This window comes from Eretmochelys imbricata, chromosome 2 (genome assembly GCF_965152235.1).
Source record: "Eretmochelys imbricata isolate rEreImb1 chromosome 2, rEreImb1.hap1, whole genome shotgun sequence".
Lineage (NCBI taxonomy): Eukaryota > Metazoa > Chordata > Testudines > Cheloniidae > Eretmochelys > Eretmochelys imbricata.
Genome location: NC_135573.1, coordinates 267,316,601 through 267,335,083, shown reverse-complemented (window position 1 = coordinate 267,335,083; position 18,483 = coordinate 267,316,601). Strand labels below are relative to the sequence as shown.

The window sequence follows — 18,483 nt, the reverse complement described above, 5'->3', positions numbered from 1 at the left end:
TCGACCCCTCACCCTGCGGGGAGCACCCCCTACACAGCACTGGCCCGAGCCTCCCCTTAACGCCACACAGATCCAGATGGGTGCAGTGCTGCATGCAGGGGGGAGATCCCAGAGCCACCCCAGCACCATTGCCATGGGAATCACAGAAAGGTTCCCTTTCTTACTGGCCTGCGACTCTAGATGACATGGGATTGTCTCAGCTTCACCTTCAGGAGACACTGACTAGCAGCAGTGGACGCTTCTTGTGGCCCTCATCTCACACTCGCTGGTGTTTTCCTTAACACCCACTTTCTGAGGCCTGGGCTTACCTGACAGTCACCACTTTCACTTACTAGTAAAGGAAAGGTTCTAATTGTCAGGAAGATCTTTGAGAAAACACACACACACATCTCCATCATTTATTACTTTGAACACCTGGTGAGGCTGAAACCAACCTCATGATGGGGGGAGGGGGGCATGACATGATTTTTTCAATGCTTGGCCATTGACAATATTGTTTTCATTGACTACAAGGGGGAGCTAGTTCAGACCATGCAATTGACAAACTAATTAGGTTGCTAGGAAAGTGCTAGGAAAACTTGCAACTCTTAACAGGTACAGCCAAGCATGCTTCAGCCAGGGGAGCGGGGGGAAAAGGGAGAACAAACTATACAGCAGGGAGAGGATGAGACTGGCGGGGAGGTAGGACAGAGCTCCAGCCACTGATTCGCCGGACAAGGGCTTCAGAATGGAAACACTGTATTGACAGATTTTGCAAACAAGGTATTACAAAAACACAACCAGGACCAGCAGCTGACATTCCACAGAGAAAGAGACATCTAGTTACAGTCACTCCTTAACACCACTTATTTCTTATGTAATTCAACCAATATTTACAAAAGTCTGAAAATCTTGGGTCAGTTATTTCATACATTTAAATAGCTTAGATCGACTGTGAAATATAGTGCCACGTTTTATTGTATCTTAGAATAATATCCTAGTTCTGATATAGCATTAACTAAAACCACCCCTCCCAGGATTTAGCATAAGTTGCTCTCACCTGTGTCACTTACCCTTGTGACCAGTAAAATCACCTTCAGTGGCAGTTCACATGAATGAATCATAGGCACCTTTCCATTGGGCCAAGTCCAAAACAGAGTCTAGAGCCCACTTGGTGCATAATTTCACCCTCTCAGGGGTGGAATGAGAAGAGTATCTCCACAGTCACATCCTCCCCGGAGTTACTCTCCCACCCAACAGCCTTCATCCATGTCCATCTGCCTCCCTCCCGGTCCCCTCTGCTCCAATCCCTTCTATCTTCCCATTCCAGGACCAGTTCTGCGTCCACTTCTTCCAGCTTGGGGTTTTTCTGTCCCTTTCCCCACCCCTGCATCACCTCCCCAGCCAAGTTCTTCTCTTCCACTAGATTGACTGGCCTGCTGGCTGGGAATGGTGCCCCCTCCATGCTTCCAGCATTGCAATGAAAGCCTGTGGAAAACAATGACCATGAAAATTGGTATCACTCCTATAAATATGCACCAGAAGCAGGGTAGGTGGGGAAACACCTACGAAATGCTGTCTCCTGCTGGCAACCCGGGGAATAGCTCATTTATTCTCCAGGGGTAAAGTCCACAAGGCCTATTAAGTCCCATGCAACCCACACAGGGTTTAAGTGGTGCACAGGCCTCATGCTGGCCCCCTGCATGGGGTGGATTTCACCCCAGTAGTTAGGAAGAGGAACTCCATTTAAACGTCAGTGAAGCAAAGCTTTGTAGCATGGCCACAAGGACGGGCCGTGGCTTCCGTTCATTCGCCGTTGTGAAGCACCTCCCATGCTTTCTTTCATTTTAAATGCAACAGCCCCTCAGTCCCCACCCAGGGTGGAGCTACTGTTTATTTTCTTTTTTCACACCGAGGAGGGTGGTCTGGGTTCCCGTCTCCAGCTGCTGTGAGCCCTCCAGGGGCTGGGGGTTCCGTGTGTGAATTTTCTGGTGGCAGTTCAGCGACTCCTTGTAGCGGAAGTTCTTCCCACAGACGGGGCACTGGTACGGCGTCTCCCCCGTGTGGACCCGCCAGTGCTTCAGGAGATGATCCCTGCGGATGAAGCTTTTCCCACACTCCGTGCACTGATATGGTCGCTCTCCCGTGTGGATCCGCTGATGTCGGATCGCTTTGGAGAGGTCCCGGAAGTCCTTGCCGCAATACGTACACGTCAGGGGCCCATCGCCCTTCCCCGTGTGAAGCTTCTGGTGTAAGATAAGACTCACCTCCAGACTAAAGCTCTCCCTGCACTGAGTGCACGTATAGGGCCTCTCCACCATGTGGTTTGCCTGGTGTTTTACGAAGCCGTATTTGAGATTGGAGCTTTTCTCTGGCTCAGGGCGCTTAGGGGGTTTTGAACGGACGGGTGCCTGGGTTTTTGGAGGAGTTGTGATTTTGGGTTTCTGTCTAATGTTTTCTCCATGCTCCAGAGAAGTGCAGGCTCCCCCTGATGCATGGATTCTCTGATGTGTGGCAAAAAGCTGTTTGTCTAGGAAGCTTTCCCCACACTCGCAGCATATGTACGGCCCCTCTGCTGCGTGTGCTTCCTCAGAGACATTTTTCATTAAATCTCTTCCACGGCGAGCAGATCGCCTCAGCCCAGTCCCAGGAGGGCTCCTCTGCAGCATCGCTGAGCTGGACTGGCTCTCCTTTGTCAGTTCCTCCTCAGGACTGCAGAAAAGCTCTTCCCAGTCTCCTGGTAACAGGCTAGGAAGATCTAGGTTTGCAGGACCTTCCTCACCACACTGCTGCTCGTCTGCCAGAACAGAGAGAACAGAGACATTCACTTCATCCAGTGGCCTAACAAAAGCCTCATTATGTGCACTGTAAACTCGCTGGGGCACAGACTGTCTTGTTAGGTGTGTGCACGTGCCTAGCACAATGGGGCCATGACCCCCAGCTGGGGCCTACAGACCTTACTGGCATGCAAATAGACCAAAACATTTCTGATTCACAACTGAAGCCTGAATCTATGGCGACGAGGCCCAGCTAGATGGAGATGGCGGGTTTCTCAGGAGATGAAGCACAATAAATCTTGGAGAATATGGCATTTACACTGGAAAAGATACAAAATATTCTTGGGGCAGGGCCCCATCTTTGTTCTATGTTAGAACAGCACCTAGCACAATGGGGTCCTGCTCCGCTTCAATGTTTGGCAGTTATCAAAGACACTGGAAAGAAACACAGAGACAGGACTATTGCAGACTCAGCCATTTTAGGTGAGAGCTGAACACATCCCTGATTTCTGCAGAATTTAAGCTTTGATTTTAAAAGTAGCCACAGGTGGGGCTGGGCTGCCAGCATCACCTATTATTAAAGTTGCCCAACCCTTTCCAGTAGAACACCCTCTTTTCAGTTGTTTAGAACTTTGCCAAATCTTAATGGTTCTAGCTGAAATGTTCCATGCTGCGTATCTGCCTCAGGCTGAATTTTGTGTGTGGGTAAATTTTCAGTCAAAACAGTGCAGCCATTTATGAGAACAAGGCTGGGGAAAATATTTTGGTTTTCAGTGTTAAAATCCTAGCAACCTCTCTTTTTGAGAAGCTCTGGCACTCCTGTGCTTTGGGGCACGGACTGGAAATTTGGCAGCAAGAGGTGGGTCCTTTGAGCCAGGGAAGTGCTTTTTGATGTTCCTGTGAAAATCACCCAAATCTGGCCAAGTTAGAACCCTCTGAAAATTCTACATTTGCACACGCTCACTAGATTTCTCACAGCTTCACTGGTCAGTTAGTCAAGGAATCTGTCCGTGCTACGCATGCTCCAGACCCTCCTAGCTTGTGTGTGCTGGACTGTGCAAGCAACCATCCCCATAGCACGACTGAGCAGTGCACAAGCAACCATAACCCTAGCGCTTCCTAACCCATGAGTGCTTCACTTGCAACCTTAATGTACTTCTAACTTGGTTTGTGTGCGTCCCATTACAGGTCCAACGTCCCGTTAAACAGGCTTTGCAGGAAACCCCTGCAAAAGTGTGAATTCCACCCTCCTTCACTTCCCTGGGATCCCATCAGCAGAACCCAAGTATGACACAAGATAGTGCTCAGCTGGACTCTAGATACTTTTAAATACTATTTTATGTGTCCTTGTCTCTCTAGGCTGGATTCTCCACCCTCACACATCAGAGAAGACATACACTGTTCCTGCTTGTAGTCCTGGCTACACCCACTACACACTACCACAGGCTGAAGTCCCCTCCCCCCAGTTCCATTACGGCTCTCCACAGCTTTCCTCTCAAGGCTAGGAGCCTCACTGCTTATCTTCTACCCTGCAGTGCTGTTCTACTCTTCTAAATCTCTACTCCCCAAACTTCAGGGATCAGGCAGCCTTGAAACCAAGCAACTCTTGCAGTTCTAGTATCACCCCGCCCCCTCATTCGCTGGTTTCCTACATTTCCTCGGATCCCTCAGCAGACTCTTTCTTCCCTAACACTCTGACCTTGTGTCTGCCTATCACTCCGCGTGCCGACTCCATCCACGTGAAACTCCTCCCCTTTCCCTCTCTCTTGCCCATCTCTTTTCCACGGAGGCTATGATCCGTCCAAAACTCAGAGCCCATGGCCTCTCTGTTATTGCCCCCTCCCTAACTGCAATCAACCACTCTCAGCTTCCCCACTTTCCTTCTTTGTCCGGGTGCAGACGCAGAGCCTAGATCTACAGAGCGCCATCTCTGTTCCACCTCTGACTACGTAGAGCTCTGTGATGCTCTGTGTCTAAAACTCACATGTGCCAAGGTCCGTAGGGATCCCTCCCTCTTCAGAGACTCCCTGATTCGTGACAGGCGGCTCCTCATATTTAGTCCACAAACTCTCACTGGGAGTAGAAACGGGAGATCCTGTTCACAGGAGAGAGAATTACGTGTTGTTTTACTAACATTCATTAGATGCTATAGAGATGATTTCAGGAGAGACGTCAACATCAGATTAGAACCAGAGGTAGCTAGAAAAGGCTTGACGGGGGGAGGGATAGCTCAGTGGTTTGAGCATTGGCCTGCTAAACCCAGGGTTGTGAGTTCAATCCTTGAGGGGGACATTTAGGGATGAGATGGGATAGGGGAAATTGGATAATTTAGTTGGGGATTGGTCCCCCTTTGAGCAGGGGGTTGGATGAGATGACCTCCTGAGGTCCCTTCCAACCCTGATATTCTATGATAAGAAAAACATTCACAAAACTCATCAGCAGAGATATGCATGAAAGACTCAGGCAGACTGCCCCAGGTTTCAGCATCTCTCTCATACAGTTTATGAGGAGTTTTAATCTATTACTCACCCAGGCCGGGATCTGCAGGGATTTGTCTTTCCTCAGAGTCACTCTGATCTCCCACACTGGGTTCCTCCCCTCGTTCAATCCGGGACAGAAGGTCGGGTTTGGAAATGGCAGCATCTGCATGTGGAAATGGATATTGGGGGCAGAAACTTTTATTCATACTCACACAGTGCAGGTCAGAATACACACAGACCCTTAAAATCACTGCCGGCTACCCCCATTTCACTGCTGAGGGTGACGGGAACGGAGGCTAAAGAAGATGCTCTCATACCCACAGTCTGAGCAATCACACCCAACTGCACACGGCTCGCTCTGCCTGGCTCAGGCACCAGGAGCGTTCCCAGGAGTGCTCCCAAGGAACACGCCCTGCAGCATGGGGAGGAGAGTAGGAAGATTTTATCTGTGCTTATCTGAACATTTCCTTTCTTGGAGTAACAAGGTTACCAGATTCATTACAACAAGTACTAGAGCCTGCTTGCAGCTTGGGGGCAGAACCAGCCTGGTCAGACACTGACGGCAGGGGAACGCCCTGCACCATGAAATTCCCTCCAATTGAGGTAACTTCCACAGCCAGGATAATTTCATTCTATTTTTCTAAATTACAGACTGTGTTAATTATACTTTGGGGAAAAGGCACAATGATTTCTCCTACTGCAGAACATGGTAAATTCCACCTAACAACAAACCCGAATCCCTGGAGGTCAATTTCCAGCTCTATTCTGGAGGATGCATTTGTCTCCGTGGGGTGGGGGAGGATCTGTGGACCTCATTACTCAAAGAATCGCTCAATCTATGAGTTTCCTTTCAAGGCCAGAAAGGACCACATTGATCATCCAGTCTGAACCCCCTGGATAACACAGGCCAGCGAGCTTCCCCTAAATAATCCCGAGAGCAGAGCTTTCAGAAAATATCCAAACCCAATTTAAAAATTGCCAGTGATGGAGAATCCACCATGACCCCTGGTAAATTGTTCCAGTGGTTAATTAAGAACAATATTTAATAATTTGTCCATTATTAAATATTGTCCCCCATGTAGATAATTTTTTCCCCATGTAGATACTTAGACTGTAACCAAGTCACCCCTTATCCTTTTCTTTCTTAAGCTAAATAGATAGGAGTTCCTTGAGTCTACCACTCTCAGGCAGGTTTTCTAATCCTTTAATTGTTCTCGTGGCTCTTCTCTGACCCCTCTCTAATTTATCAACATCCCTCTTGAACAGCGGGCTCCAGAACCGGCCCCCAGGACTCCAGCAGCATTGCACCAGTGCCAAACCAAGAAGGAAATAACTCAAGATTCCCCAGCTTATGCATCGCAGGAAACCTACGTGAAAGATGTGACTGTCACTATTCCCCACCCAGGGGGGAGTCCTTAGGCCATGCAATGTGTAGACTGAAAAGGGCCATACTTGCGATACTGTTCACCCACGTCAGCACTGCTTGTGAAAGCGTGGGGGGCACTTTGAGCGTCAGATGGCAGTTTATATTTGTTTATTTTGGTTGGATGATGTCACCTGAGAGCTTTCATGCCCAAGCAGGGGCTGAAATGACCCCTGCCTGGTCTTGGCTGCCTGGGAAGGGCCTGGAGAGTGAGAAGTCCATTCTTCCAGGTAAAAATCTCCCCCGGTGAGAAACACTGCATCGCCTACCACCAGGGGAAATAACCACACTTGTCCTCGTAGCGATACCAGGGGAAATTGACTTGTGCACAATAAGGAAACTTATGGCCTTAGAAAATGGAGGCTGAGGGCAGGTAGAAACCAAGAAATGATGGGCCAAGAGGCACGTTCCTGCCTCCTGATTCTTCCACAGCCGGGCTGCTGTCCCTCTCCTCACTCCACAACCATCTTCTGGGGAGCAGCGGGGAGGTGGTGAAGCATGGGACCAGCAACACAAGCTGGGAACAATACCCAAGACGTCAGCAGCAGTTGGGGACGACAGCCCAATGCTTTCTCAGTCTTTCAGGAGAGGCAAGAAATCCCTGTCCTCCATTACACCTTCCCAAGGTGCATGAGGCTATATACAGCTATAGTTTGTCTGGGGAAGCTGCAGACCCAGCCTGCGAAACTCCACAATACTCCATTCACTCTGGCCAGGAAGAGTCTATCCTGTTTTGCTTTTTACTATTTGATTCTTTCCTCTGCTTTAGGCTGCTGGCCTTCCTCTCCTAAGCAGGGACAATTCCCTTTGTAGAGGAGCATGTGTGCACATGCACCTAGAGGAATCAGTATATTTCCACAGCCTGGTGGTTTCTGCATCGCTGTGCCCTGCTGCATGCTGGGAAGGTGAGTGTGGAAAACAGCGCTCATTTTATTTATTCATTTTCCCCTTCAGAAATAGGTCCCCATAGGGCTGCTTCAGAGGGAGGCATACAACTGGGCTCAGATTGCTCTGAAAATATTGCCAGTGACAGGTGATCTCCCCATCCGCAGAGGCTAGGCTTCCTTATCTCCCCTTCCCCACATGTCTCTTGAGTCTCTCAAGGAAGGTACTGGCCTGGGGCTCAAGGATGGGCTTCCCAGAAGTTCTACTGCTCTCTGTGGCATGGAATCCACAAGGACAAGTTAGGTCTCGGTTTACTTTGGAAATGTCAGTCTGGGATATAAGTGAGGCTCCAGGCAGGGGCGGCGGAGGGGCTTTATAGATATGACAACAGGGGGAAAGCTGGGCCGGGAGCCCCTTTTCTGCACTCTCTGGTGTTGGCAGCATCTGTTGCTGTGTCAGTTCCCTCCATGCACAGCCCGTGAGGAAGTGGAGCGGGAGGTGCCGCAATCAAAGGCATGGCTGCTGGTGCAGGCTGTGGGGATGATGGCGGCATGATCTCCATGCTGGTTCACTGCCCTTCTAGCTCCATCCGCTTCACATAAATGGGGCACCTGCTTGCCATTGCCTTGTCACCTCTTTCCAATCCTAGCTGCCACCTCTCCTGTCTGCAGAAGCTGGGCCCAAGCTGACCCCACCCAGACTGGCTGTGAGCAAACTGCACTCCGCACACAGCACCAGCTCAGCACCCAGCAAGACGCTCAGTAATGAAGTGAAGCAGGAGACAGACCTTTCCTTTTGCCTCTGGCTGTTCTCAGCCTAGCTCCGTCCCTGAAGCCTGGAGGGACAGCAGCCACTGCAAATGCCTCCAAATGGGAAGCAGAGCTGAGGGAACCAACTCCTTCAAAATCCAATGCTGCCCTGGGAAGCAGACAAAATACGGAGCCCAGCTGTGAGGCTGAACATTTGAAATGAAGCCTGGAGTTCTCTCAGCAATGCTGTCCAGCAGGGACGGCTGGGGGATGCCAGGCTGCTGGGGAGGTAGAAAAGTGGAGGGACCTACAGAGGATTATTGCCAGTGACTGACAGACTAGTTCTGACTCCAGGAGGCAAGCAGACTGAAGTACCCATTTTAATGGATTTGGACCTTAGCACGAAGACGACAGGTAAATTCCCCTCTCTCCATTCAGAGCACCCCTCTTCTACCTGTGCCCCAGCTCTGTGATAACTGTTGTCCGTCTCCACTCCAGTATCCAGGTTCTGGACTGCCTGTCAAGCTGAGGCCTGGTCCACACTACAGAGTTAGGTTGACGTAAGGTAGCTTACATCAACCTAACTATGTAAAAAGAAAAGGAGTACTTGTGGCACCTTAGAGACTAACCAATTTATTTGAGCATGAGCTTTCGTGAGCTACAGCTCACTTCATCAGATGCATACCGTGGAAACTGCAGCAGACTTTATATATACACAGAGAATATGAAACAATACCTCCTCCCACCCCACTGTCCTGCTGGTAATAAGCTATAGATAATAAGCTTTCTCACGAAAGCTCATGCTCAAATAAATTGGTTAGTCTCTAAGGTGCCACAAGTACTCCTTTTCTTTTTGCGAATACAGACTAACACGGCTGTTACTCTGAAACCTAACTATGTAAGTGTCTACACTAGAATGGTGCTCCCACCAATGTAAGTCGCCCACGACATCCACCTAAAAACTCCACCTCTGCGAGAGGCGAAGCACTTAGGTCAATGTAGTTCGGGCGACACATTGTCTGTGTTACTTACATCGCCTGTTGGTTGACAGCCCAGAGTCTCCCTGCTACCTCCCGGGGAGGGATTGGGGGGGGCGAGGGGAAGAGCGCCTGTACCCAGCTGCCACCCAGGCTCAGACTCTCCCCCCTCCCCCCCATCCCAATTCCTGACTGGGAGGTGGCTGGGATTGGGCTCTCCTCGCCCCTAACCCAATCCCTCACTGGGAGGCGGCAGCAGGGTTCCTGGCTGTCAGTCCTGGCAACAGAGCTCAAAGTGGGAGCCCCACCCCACCCTGGGGCTAACAGTCTGAGCTGTGAGCCCAGCAGTGGGCTCCATCTCACAGGTGGGAGCCTACCAGCATGAAATTGACATTCTTGTCAGTTTCATGGCTGCTATTATTTCACATTTTGTCTGGGCTCTGGCTGTCAGCCCCAGAGCTGGGGGTCTCTAGCTGTGAGCCCTGCTGTGGGCTGACCGCCTGAGCCAGAGAGGAAATGTGACATAGCAGCAGCTGTGAAACTGACATGACTATCAATTTCACTGCTGGTAGGCTCCCTGCTATGAAACTGAGCCCAGCCTCAGGCCTGGGTGGGGGAGCTCTAGCTATGAGCCCTGCATGGCTGTCAGTGCCCCACAACGCTCCACTTCCGTCAGTGCAACATTCCTGGCGAGGACACACCACCGGTAGAAGGAGGGCAGTGTGGACAGCAACAGCTGATTTCATTACTGCGGTGGCTGTAAATCAACCTAACTTAAGTAGACCTAATTTTGTAGTGTACACAAGCCCTGAGCAAGGTGCACTAATTGTGCGGGTTCTTTTGTGATGGACACACCCATCCACTGACTGTCATTAGGTACTCATAGTGCAGCCTAGATAATTAACTGAACAACCCACTATTGCGTCAAAGTCTCCATATCCCATTATCAGACCCCCTCCAAGACATCCAGACCCCTGATCCACCAGGGTGCAATGGAGCTTGCGTAAGTCAGACCCTGGGGAAATCTGGCACTTCAGAGACCACACAGCTTCGAAGAGAGGAACAAAAGCCCAGCCAGTCTTTACCCAGCGAGATCACAGCCTCGTAGTTGCCCTTCATGATGTGCCTGTAAAGCTCCTTCTGCCATTCGTCCAAGCTCTTCCACTCCTGCTCAGAGAAATTAAACGAGTTGTTGTTGAAAGTCACGGGGACCTGCAATTACAAGGATGATACACTCAGCACCTTCTGCTCCCTGTCTACATACCACCCCTTGTTTCCTCCAACACCCCATTCTGCCCTGTCTTCTCCCTCCCAGTGCTCCCTCTGTCACCGTATTCTCTTCTGGATTTTGTTGTTCCTCCCCATTCCCATCTGCTGCTCCCCAAGATTGGGCTTGGCTCCCATCAGCTGTACACAGCTGAAATCCATTCTCCACTGAAGTCTGTGACAAAACTCCCATTGACTTCACTGGGGCCAGGATTTCACCTCATCTAGTCCTTGCCTCTTCCTACAGCCAAAGCCTTCTGTATGATTTCCATCGCAGACCCTTTGGACAGCCTGCTGCATGCTTCATCCTTTAGTTGCGTCTATTGCAATTGACCCTTGATCCTGCAAAGGGAGGGACATGAGCAGACCCTGGTACTCGTGCAGAGCCCCCCGAACTGCACGAGACTCTGCAGGAGCAAACGGTCAGCCCACACGGATCTGACTGCAGGATCGGTGACTCAGACTGTAAGTCGCTCAGAGCAGCAGCATGTCTTACCTATGCGTTATCAAATGCCACGCGTACACCAGACACTATGTAGGCTGAGCTGCCTTGGGCACTTTGACCAATCAGTATCCAAAAAAAGATGCTTTAGTTGCAAAGCCCTGTTCCAATTGGCTGAGTTGGCTTCTCTGGGGATGTCACACCCTGCATTTAAATCTCCCATTAAACACAGCTCTGCCGTTGCCAGCCACACTGTTACATTTACATTAGAATTCTCCAAACAACCAAATATATGAGTGAGATGGGCACGGAAGAAACACTGCTGATTTTATCTCAGCGGTTGGTTAGTTAGCCTGTTCCCTTTCTCAAATTGTTTGTCACGTGATTAGTGAAAGCCTCCCCCCTTCACCTTAGCCTGAGCTAAGAGGTCAAATTTCCAAAGGAAGCAATGTTAGAAGCAGAATCCATATACATTGGAAACAATGGGACAAAGGGAAGCTGCAGAGCAGGTGAGCAGCAAGAATGGGGATGGGAACACCCACAGTATGACTCCCTTTAAAACAAATATACTTGTGCAGAACATTCTGAGTGTATGAAAAGCCCCTTCAGTGTCTGGTAGAGGGTCTGGCTTTACATCCCCTCAGCACTAGCTGGGACCTTGTTACCTTGGGGACTTCTCCATTAGCACCAGGGGGAAGTCTCAGGATCCAGAAGTTCCTGTTCTTCAGCAGGTTCTCCATGTTCTCCAGCCTCCTCTGCAGTTGCCCATACTCCTGGATCAGAGTTCCCAGCGCAGTCCACTTACTCTCCAGCTGATTCCCAAACTCCACTGCTGTCTTCTCACAACCGACTAGTTTTGTTTCTGCCATCCTCATTCTTCCCTCCAGATTCATCAGTTGTGCTGCCTGAACCTCAACCTTCCTGTCCACAGCTTGGATTTCAGCCACGACGGTAAGGGAAATCTCTGCTGTCTGAAGATCTGTTTCTTCCATAGAAGTTGTTTCGGGGACAGCAAGAGGCTGTTCAAGTGACAGGTCCTGGGACTCCATGTCCCATTCAAGAGCCTGTTTGCAATGACAGATATTGGAAAGGAGGGGGTCACATTCTCACATAGCAGAGTCAGTCGAAGAGAGAAACGACAAAAGAGCCACATGCCACAGCCAGCTGAGAGCTTTCCGAGTCTGGATCTTTACTACTACAGGGTCACAATGAGAATGTGAAACTTGAAATCCAACCAAACATGCATTAAGAGTAATTTCAGCTCCTCTCTCTGTCCCTGCAACCCCACCAATGTTTGTGTTTTTCCAGCTGTATTTTTGATTTTCTCTCTCTCCACACCCTGGTGCTGTGTGAAAGCCTCCCCATCCCCAGCAATAGGGGAAACAGACCACCCGCCCAGAGAAAACAGCAAAACTGAGTATACACAAAGGGCTGTCAAATGCACAAGGCAAATAACTGGGGGAAAAAAAATACCATCCATTTTCCCCTTCTCTAATCAGTGACTTGTAAGAACATTTAGCATCACATGTAACAACAGCCGGTAAGAGCTTTTCAGGCAGATGGCTCTTTCCGTTGATGGAGCCCTTTGGAGCCTTCTGCCCTAGAGGTTTCTCCGCCACAGCAAGTCTCTCTGGGCTACAAAGGCGGTGGGAGCAGCCCTAGTCACAGCATTTGCTGCCATAGAAACACACAAGGCGGGGGGGGGGGAGGGGGGAGGAACCGGCTCTTGCAGCTTGAAAAGCGGCAAAGCTCCATTCCCCGCTCCCTGAACCAGGGACCCCCCCCGCAGCCCCTTGGGCCTGGGCAGGGAAACCCAGGGCTCCCCTGGGGCCGGCTCCCGGCTCCCCGGGCCCAGGGGGAGGATGCCGCCCCCCAGGGCAGTGCCGGCCCCCGCCGGTCCCTTACCTGCTCGGGCGCCCACTCAGCCATGGCCCTGGGTTGGGAGCGTCGAGCCGGAGCCTGCCGGGGAGCGGGGCCGAGCGCAGCGACGGCTCTGGGCTGGGCAGAGTCCCAGCACCTCCTCAATAGGGGCTGGGCACGGCGGCCATGCTGGGGGAGCAGTGCATGCTGGGAGTCCGGCTCGCCGGCCGCGGGGCCCGAGCGCCAGCAGCGCCCCCTGCAGGGGGGAGGGCCAAACGGCACCTAAGGGTTTGCAACCCCCCCCACTCTCCTGCGGGGAGGGAGGGTGTCAAGCCCAAATAGAAACCCGGGGTCGCGTCACCTCTGTGGGCGCTGGCCCAGTGCTCAGCCTGGCTGCGGCCTGCAGGCGCTTAGCAGCGGGGGGGGGGGGGGTGCACTGTGGCATCGGCAGGGTGCCCCCGTCGATTGCATTTGCATTAACTTTTGCGTTGCCCAGCTCCGAAACAGTTGTATCCTTGCAACCTGAGCGTCGTGCTACGGCAGCGTCAGTATTTAACACGCTGGCGGGTGTCTGCCCAAGGATGGCATCCGTCCGTTCAGCTGTGTGTCATTGACGCAGTACTGCGAACAGCTAACGGGGAGTCTCCTTTCAGGCCAGTGGCAGGGGACTGGTTTTGGGACACACATCGCAGCCACATTTGCCTAGCTTGGTGTGTGACATTTCTCAGAGGAGAGAAAGTCAGGGGTGTGGTGAAAGAGCCCAGCCTTCCACACTATTGCTGAGGGTGGAAGAGTGTGAAGCAGCTGGTGGGTGGGAGTTTGGCAGCGGGGGTAGGGTAGGGGCTCCAGACGGTCTTAATAGTGAGAGGTGTTCAACTGGGGAAGCTGATGGCTGGGGGCTGGCAGGCGTCAGGGGGTATCTGGGAGTTCAAGGTTGGGGGTGTCTGGGGCAGTTGGAAATGAGGGGCAGGTTGGTAGATGGGGGTGCTGCATGATTGAAGTCTGGGGTATCTGGAGCAGTTCGGGTGAAAGGGCAGCTACCTGGGAGGAATGAGGGGCACCCCAAGGGGTGTTTCTTGGGCAGCTGCGCGGGGGGGGGAGCTAGCTTGGAGGGATGCCATGTTTAAGAAGGATGAATTCAAACTGGAACAGGTACAGAGAAGGCCTACTAGGATGAGCCGAGGAATGGAAAACCTGTTTTATGAAGGAGACTCAAGGAACTTGGCTTGATTAACCTAACCAAAAGAAGGCTGAGGGGAGATATGATTACTCTCTATAAATATATCAGAGGGATAAATACCAGGGAGGGAGAGGAATTATTTAAACTCAGTATCAATGTGGACACAAGAACAAATGGATATAAACTGGCCAATGGGAAGTTTAGACTTGAAATTAGATTAAGGTTTCTAACCATCAGAGTGAAGTTCTGGGACAGCCTTCCAAGGGGAGCAGTGAGGGAAAAAGACATATCTGGCTTCAAGACTAAGCTTGATAAATTTATGGAGGGGATGGTATGATGGGATAGCCTAATTTTGGCAATTAATTGATCTTTGACTATTATCTGTAAATATGCCCAATGGCCTGTGATGGGACGTTAGATGGGGTGGGATTTGATTTACTACAGAGAATTCTTTTCTGGGTGCCTGGCTGGTGAGTTTTGCCCACATGCTCTGGGTTTAGCTGATGGCCATATTTGGGATCAGGAGGGAATCTTCCTCCAGGGCAGATTGGCAGAGGCCCCAGGGCTTTTTCACCTTCCTCTGTAGCATGGGGCACGGGTCACTTGCTGGAGGATTCTCTGCACCTTGAAGTCTTTAAACCACGAGTTGAGGATTTCAACAGCTCAGACATAGGTCAGGGGTTTGTTACAGGAATGGTTGGGTGAGATTCCGTGGCCTGTGTTGTGCAGGTCAGACTAGACAATCATAATGGTCCCTTCTGACCTTAAAGTCTATGAATCTATAAACTGGCTGGCAGAGAGAGAGGGAAAGTATCCCTGGGGGGATGGTGGGCATCAGGGAGCGGTGGGTGGAACTGGCTGGGAGGAAGGGGTACGGGGGTCAATGGGGGAGCAAGCTGGGGTTTCCCTAGAGCAGCGGGCAAAGGAGTATCAGGGGCAGGGGAGCAGCCTGGGGGGGGGGTCCCTGGAGCAGGGGGGATCGGGGCAGCGGGTGGGGGGTCCCTGGGGCAGGGGAGCAGCCTGGGGGGGGTCCCTGGAGCAGCAGGGGATTGGGGCAGAGGTCCCTGTGGCAGGGGAGCACCCTGGGGGGGGGTGTCCCTGGAGCAGCGGGGGATCGGGGCAGTGGGCAGGGGTCCTTGGGCCAGGGGAGCAGCCTGGGGGGGGGTCCCTGGAGCAGGGAGGATCGGGGCAGCGAGTGGGGGGTCCCTGGGGCAGGGGAGCAGCCTGGGGGGGGTCCCTGGAGCAGCAGGGGATCAGGGCACCGGGCGGAGGCTCCTGGGTCAAGGGAGCAACCTGGGGAGAGGTCCCTGGAGCAGTGGGAGATTGGGGCAGTGGGTGGGGGTCTCTGGTGCAGGGGAGCAGGCTGGGGGGGGGGGTCCCTGGAGCAGCGGAGGATCGGGGCAGCGGGCGGGGGTCCCTGGGGCAGGGGAGCAGCCTGGGGGGGTGTCCCTGGAGCAGCGGGGGATTGGGGCACCGGGCGGGGGTCCCTGGGGCAGGAGAGCAGCCTAGGGGGGTCCCTGGAGCAGCGGGGGATCAGGGCAGCGGGTGGGGGGTCCCTGGGGCAGGGGAGCAGCCTGGGGGGGGTCCCTGGAGCAGCGGGGGATCAGGGCACCAGGTGCAGGCTCCTGGGTCAAGGGAGCAACCTGGGGGAGGTCCCTGGAGCAGCGGGAGATCGGGGCAGTGGGTGGGGGACCCTGGTGCAGGGGAGCAGCCTGGGGGGGGGTTCCTGGAGCAGCAGGGGATTGAGGCAGAGGTCCCTGTGGCAGGGGAGCACCCTGCGGGGGTGTCCCTGGAGCAGCGGGCGGGGGTCCCTGGGGCAGGGGAGCAGCCTGGGGGAGGGTCCCTGGAGCAGGGGGGATCGGGGCAGCGGGTGGGGGGTCCCTGGGGCAGGGGAGCAGCCTGGGGGAGGGTCCCTGGAGCAGGGGGGATCGGGGCAGTGGGCGGGGGTCCCTGGTGCAGGGGAGCAGCCGGGGGGGGGTCCCTGGAGCAGCAGGGGATCGGGGCACCGGGCGGGGGTCCCTGGGGCAGGGGAGCAGCCTGGGGGGGGTCCCTGGAGCAGTGGGGGATCGGGGCAGCGGGCGGGGGTCCCTGGGGCAGGGGAGCAGCCTGGGGGGGGTCCCTGGAGCAGGGAGGGTCGGGGCAGCGGGTGGGGGTCCCTGGGGCAGGGGAGCAGCCGGAGGAGGGTCCCTGGAGCAGCAGGGGATCGGGGCAGCGGGCGGGGGTCCCTGGGGCAGGGGAGCAGCCGGGGGGGGGTCCCTGGAGCAGCGGGGGATCGGGGCAGCGGGCGGGGGTCCCTGGGGCAGGGGAGCAGCCTGGGGGCGGTCTCTGGAGCAGCGGGGGATCGGGGCACCGGGCGGGGGTCCCTGGGGCAGGGGAACAGCCTGGGGGGGGTCCCTGGAGCAGCGGGGGATCGGGGCACCGGGCGGGGGTCCCTGGGGCAGGGGAGCAGCGAGGGTCGGGGCAGCGGGCGGGGGTCCCTGGGGCAGGGGAGCAGCGGGGGATCGGGGCAGCGGGCGGGGGTCCCTGGGGCAGGGGAGCAGCTTGGGGGGGGTCCCTGGAGCAGCGGGGGATCGGGGCAGCGGGCGGGGGTCCCTGGGGCAGGGGAGCAGCCTGGGGGGGGTCCCTGGAGCAGCGGGGGATCGGGGCACCGGGCGGGGGTCCCTGGGGCAGGGGAGCAGCGAGGGTCGGGGCAGCGGGTGGGGGACCCTGGAGCAGCGGGGGATCGGGGCAGCGGGCGGGGGTCCCTGGGGCAGGGGAGCAGCCTGGGGGGGGTCCCTGGAGCAGCGGGGGATCGGGGCACTGGGCGGGGGTCCCTGGGGCAGGGGAGCAGCCTGGGGGGGGGTCCCTGGAGCAGCGGGGGATCGGGGCACTGGGCGGGGGTCCCTGGGGCAGGGGAGCAGCCTGGGGAGGGTCCCTGGAGCAGCGGGGGATCGGGGCACCGGGCGGGGGTCCCTGGGGCAGGGGAGCAGCGAGGGTCGGGGCAGCGGGTGGGGGGTCCCTGGAGCAGCGGGGGATCGGGGCACTGGGCGGGGGTCCCTGGGGCAGGGGAGCAGCCTGGGGGGGGTCCCTGGAGCAGCGGGGGATCGGGGCACTGGGCGGGGGTCCCTGGGGCAGGGGAGCAGCGGGGGATCGGGGCAGCGGGCGGGGGTCCCTGGGGCAGGGGAGCAGCGAGGGTCGGGGCAGCGGGTGGGGGGTCCCTGGGGCAGGGGAGCAGCCTGGGGGGGGGTCCCTGGAGCAGCGGGGGATCGGGGCAGCGGGCGGGGGTCCCTGGGGCAGGGGAGCAGCCTGGGGGGGGTCCCTGGAGCAGCGGGGGATCGGGGCACTGGGCGGGGGTCCCTGGGGCAGGGGAGCAGCGGGGGATCGGGGCAGCGGGCGGGGGTCCCTGGGGCAGGGGAGCAGCTTGGGGGGGGGTCCCTGGAGCAGCGGGGGATCGGGGCAGCGGGCGGGGGTCCCTGGGGCAGGGGAGCAGCCTGGGGGGGTCCCTGGAGCAGCGGGGGATCGGGGCACCGGGCGGGGGTCCCTGGGGCAGGGGAGCACTGCGGGGAGGAGGCGGGAGGGAGAGCGGGATGCCGGGAGCGGAGAAGCGGCTTCCAGACCGGCGGCGGCCCGGCCCGGCCCTCGCTTCCCCGCCCCCGCCCGGCAGCCCAGCGACCCCGGCAGGGCATCGCCGCCCGCCGCGAGGTGAACGCACGCGGCAGCGCCCCCGGCGGCTCGACGGAGGAGCTGCAGGGGGCGCCAGCCGGAGCCGGTCCCTGCGTGCCGTGGGGAAAGGTCCGGGGGGAGGGGCTGCAGCCCGGCCCCGCCCCGCCCCGCCCCCGGGTGGAACAGCCGCCCAGGAGAGGGCGCAGGTCACAGACCCTGCGGGACACCCCCCCCCCCCCGCCCGCCTTAGCTATGGGGTAGGGCGGGGGGCGCCCCTCACCGTCCCTGCAGGGTCTGGCTAGACCTCCCCCCCCCCGGTTACAAACGTGCCCCCGGGAGAGCAGGGCCCTGATGTCCCGGACCCCTGGCAAGCGGGCGCTGGGCACTGGGGGGGTTCCCTGCTGTCACCCTCCCCTGGTGCCAGCCATTGAGGTCTCACACCCCTGTCTCAGTGCTGACAGAGAGAGGCCGGGGCCGTTTGCTAGTCCCTCAGCCCCAGGCCGGGGGTGGCAGGCTGCGTCCTACCCTCCGCCCTGGAAGATCTTTCAGGGCTCAGCCCCAGCAGCCCAACACCAGACACCTCCCCACAACCAGATGCGGGGACTGGGACCGGCCACCTAGCACCCCTCGGCCATTCCTAGGAGATGGGCCCCCTAGACTGGAACAGAGGGAGAATAGGGCGTGCAGGCCAACATGGGCACAAACTTGGCGAGGGGCAGCCAGCACAGTGGCCATACAGAACCACAAGCTTTTCAGGAGCACACACTGGTGGTTCCATGCACACTAAGTCTTAAACTTCAGGTTAATGCACAAGATTCACTTT

At 55.9% G+C, this 18,483-nt stretch overlaps 1 protein-coding gene across 1 annotated transcript; it reads right to left on the bottom strand.

Moving 5' to 3' along the window:
- Positions 1-721: 721 nt before the first annotated feature.
- On the bottom strand, positions 722-13,023 carry LOC144260057 (zinc finger protein 783-like). Its single transcript, XM_077808575.1, has 6 exons — positions 12,884-13,023; positions 11,644-12,042; positions 10,356-10,482; positions 5,286-5,399; positions 4,741-4,851; positions 722-2,776 (listed from the first exon to the last, which is right to left on the bottom strand). Exons 1-6 carry the CDS (start codon positions 12,905-12,907, stop codon positions 1,866-1,868), a joined length of 1,686 nt encoding a protein of 561 aa, XP_077664701.1. The 5' UTR covers positions 12,908-13,023; the 3' UTR covers positions 722-1,865.
- Positions 13,024-18,483: the final 5,460 nt, after the last annotated feature.

Bases quoted from the DNA above. Each gene is read 5' to 3' on its own strand.
- LOC144260057 (XM_077808575.1), bottom strand. From the start codon at position 12,907: ATGGCTGAGTGGGCGCCCGAGCAG. The intron at 5,400-10,355 runs GTAAAGACTGGC...TTCCACATGCAG, and splicing joins CGAGGCTGTGATCTCGCTGG to ATGCTGCCATTTCCAAACCC. The intron at 2,777-4,740 runs GTGAGTTTTAGA...CTGTTCTGGCAG, and splicing joins CCCTACGGACCTTGGCACAT to ACGAGCAGCAGTGTGGTGAG.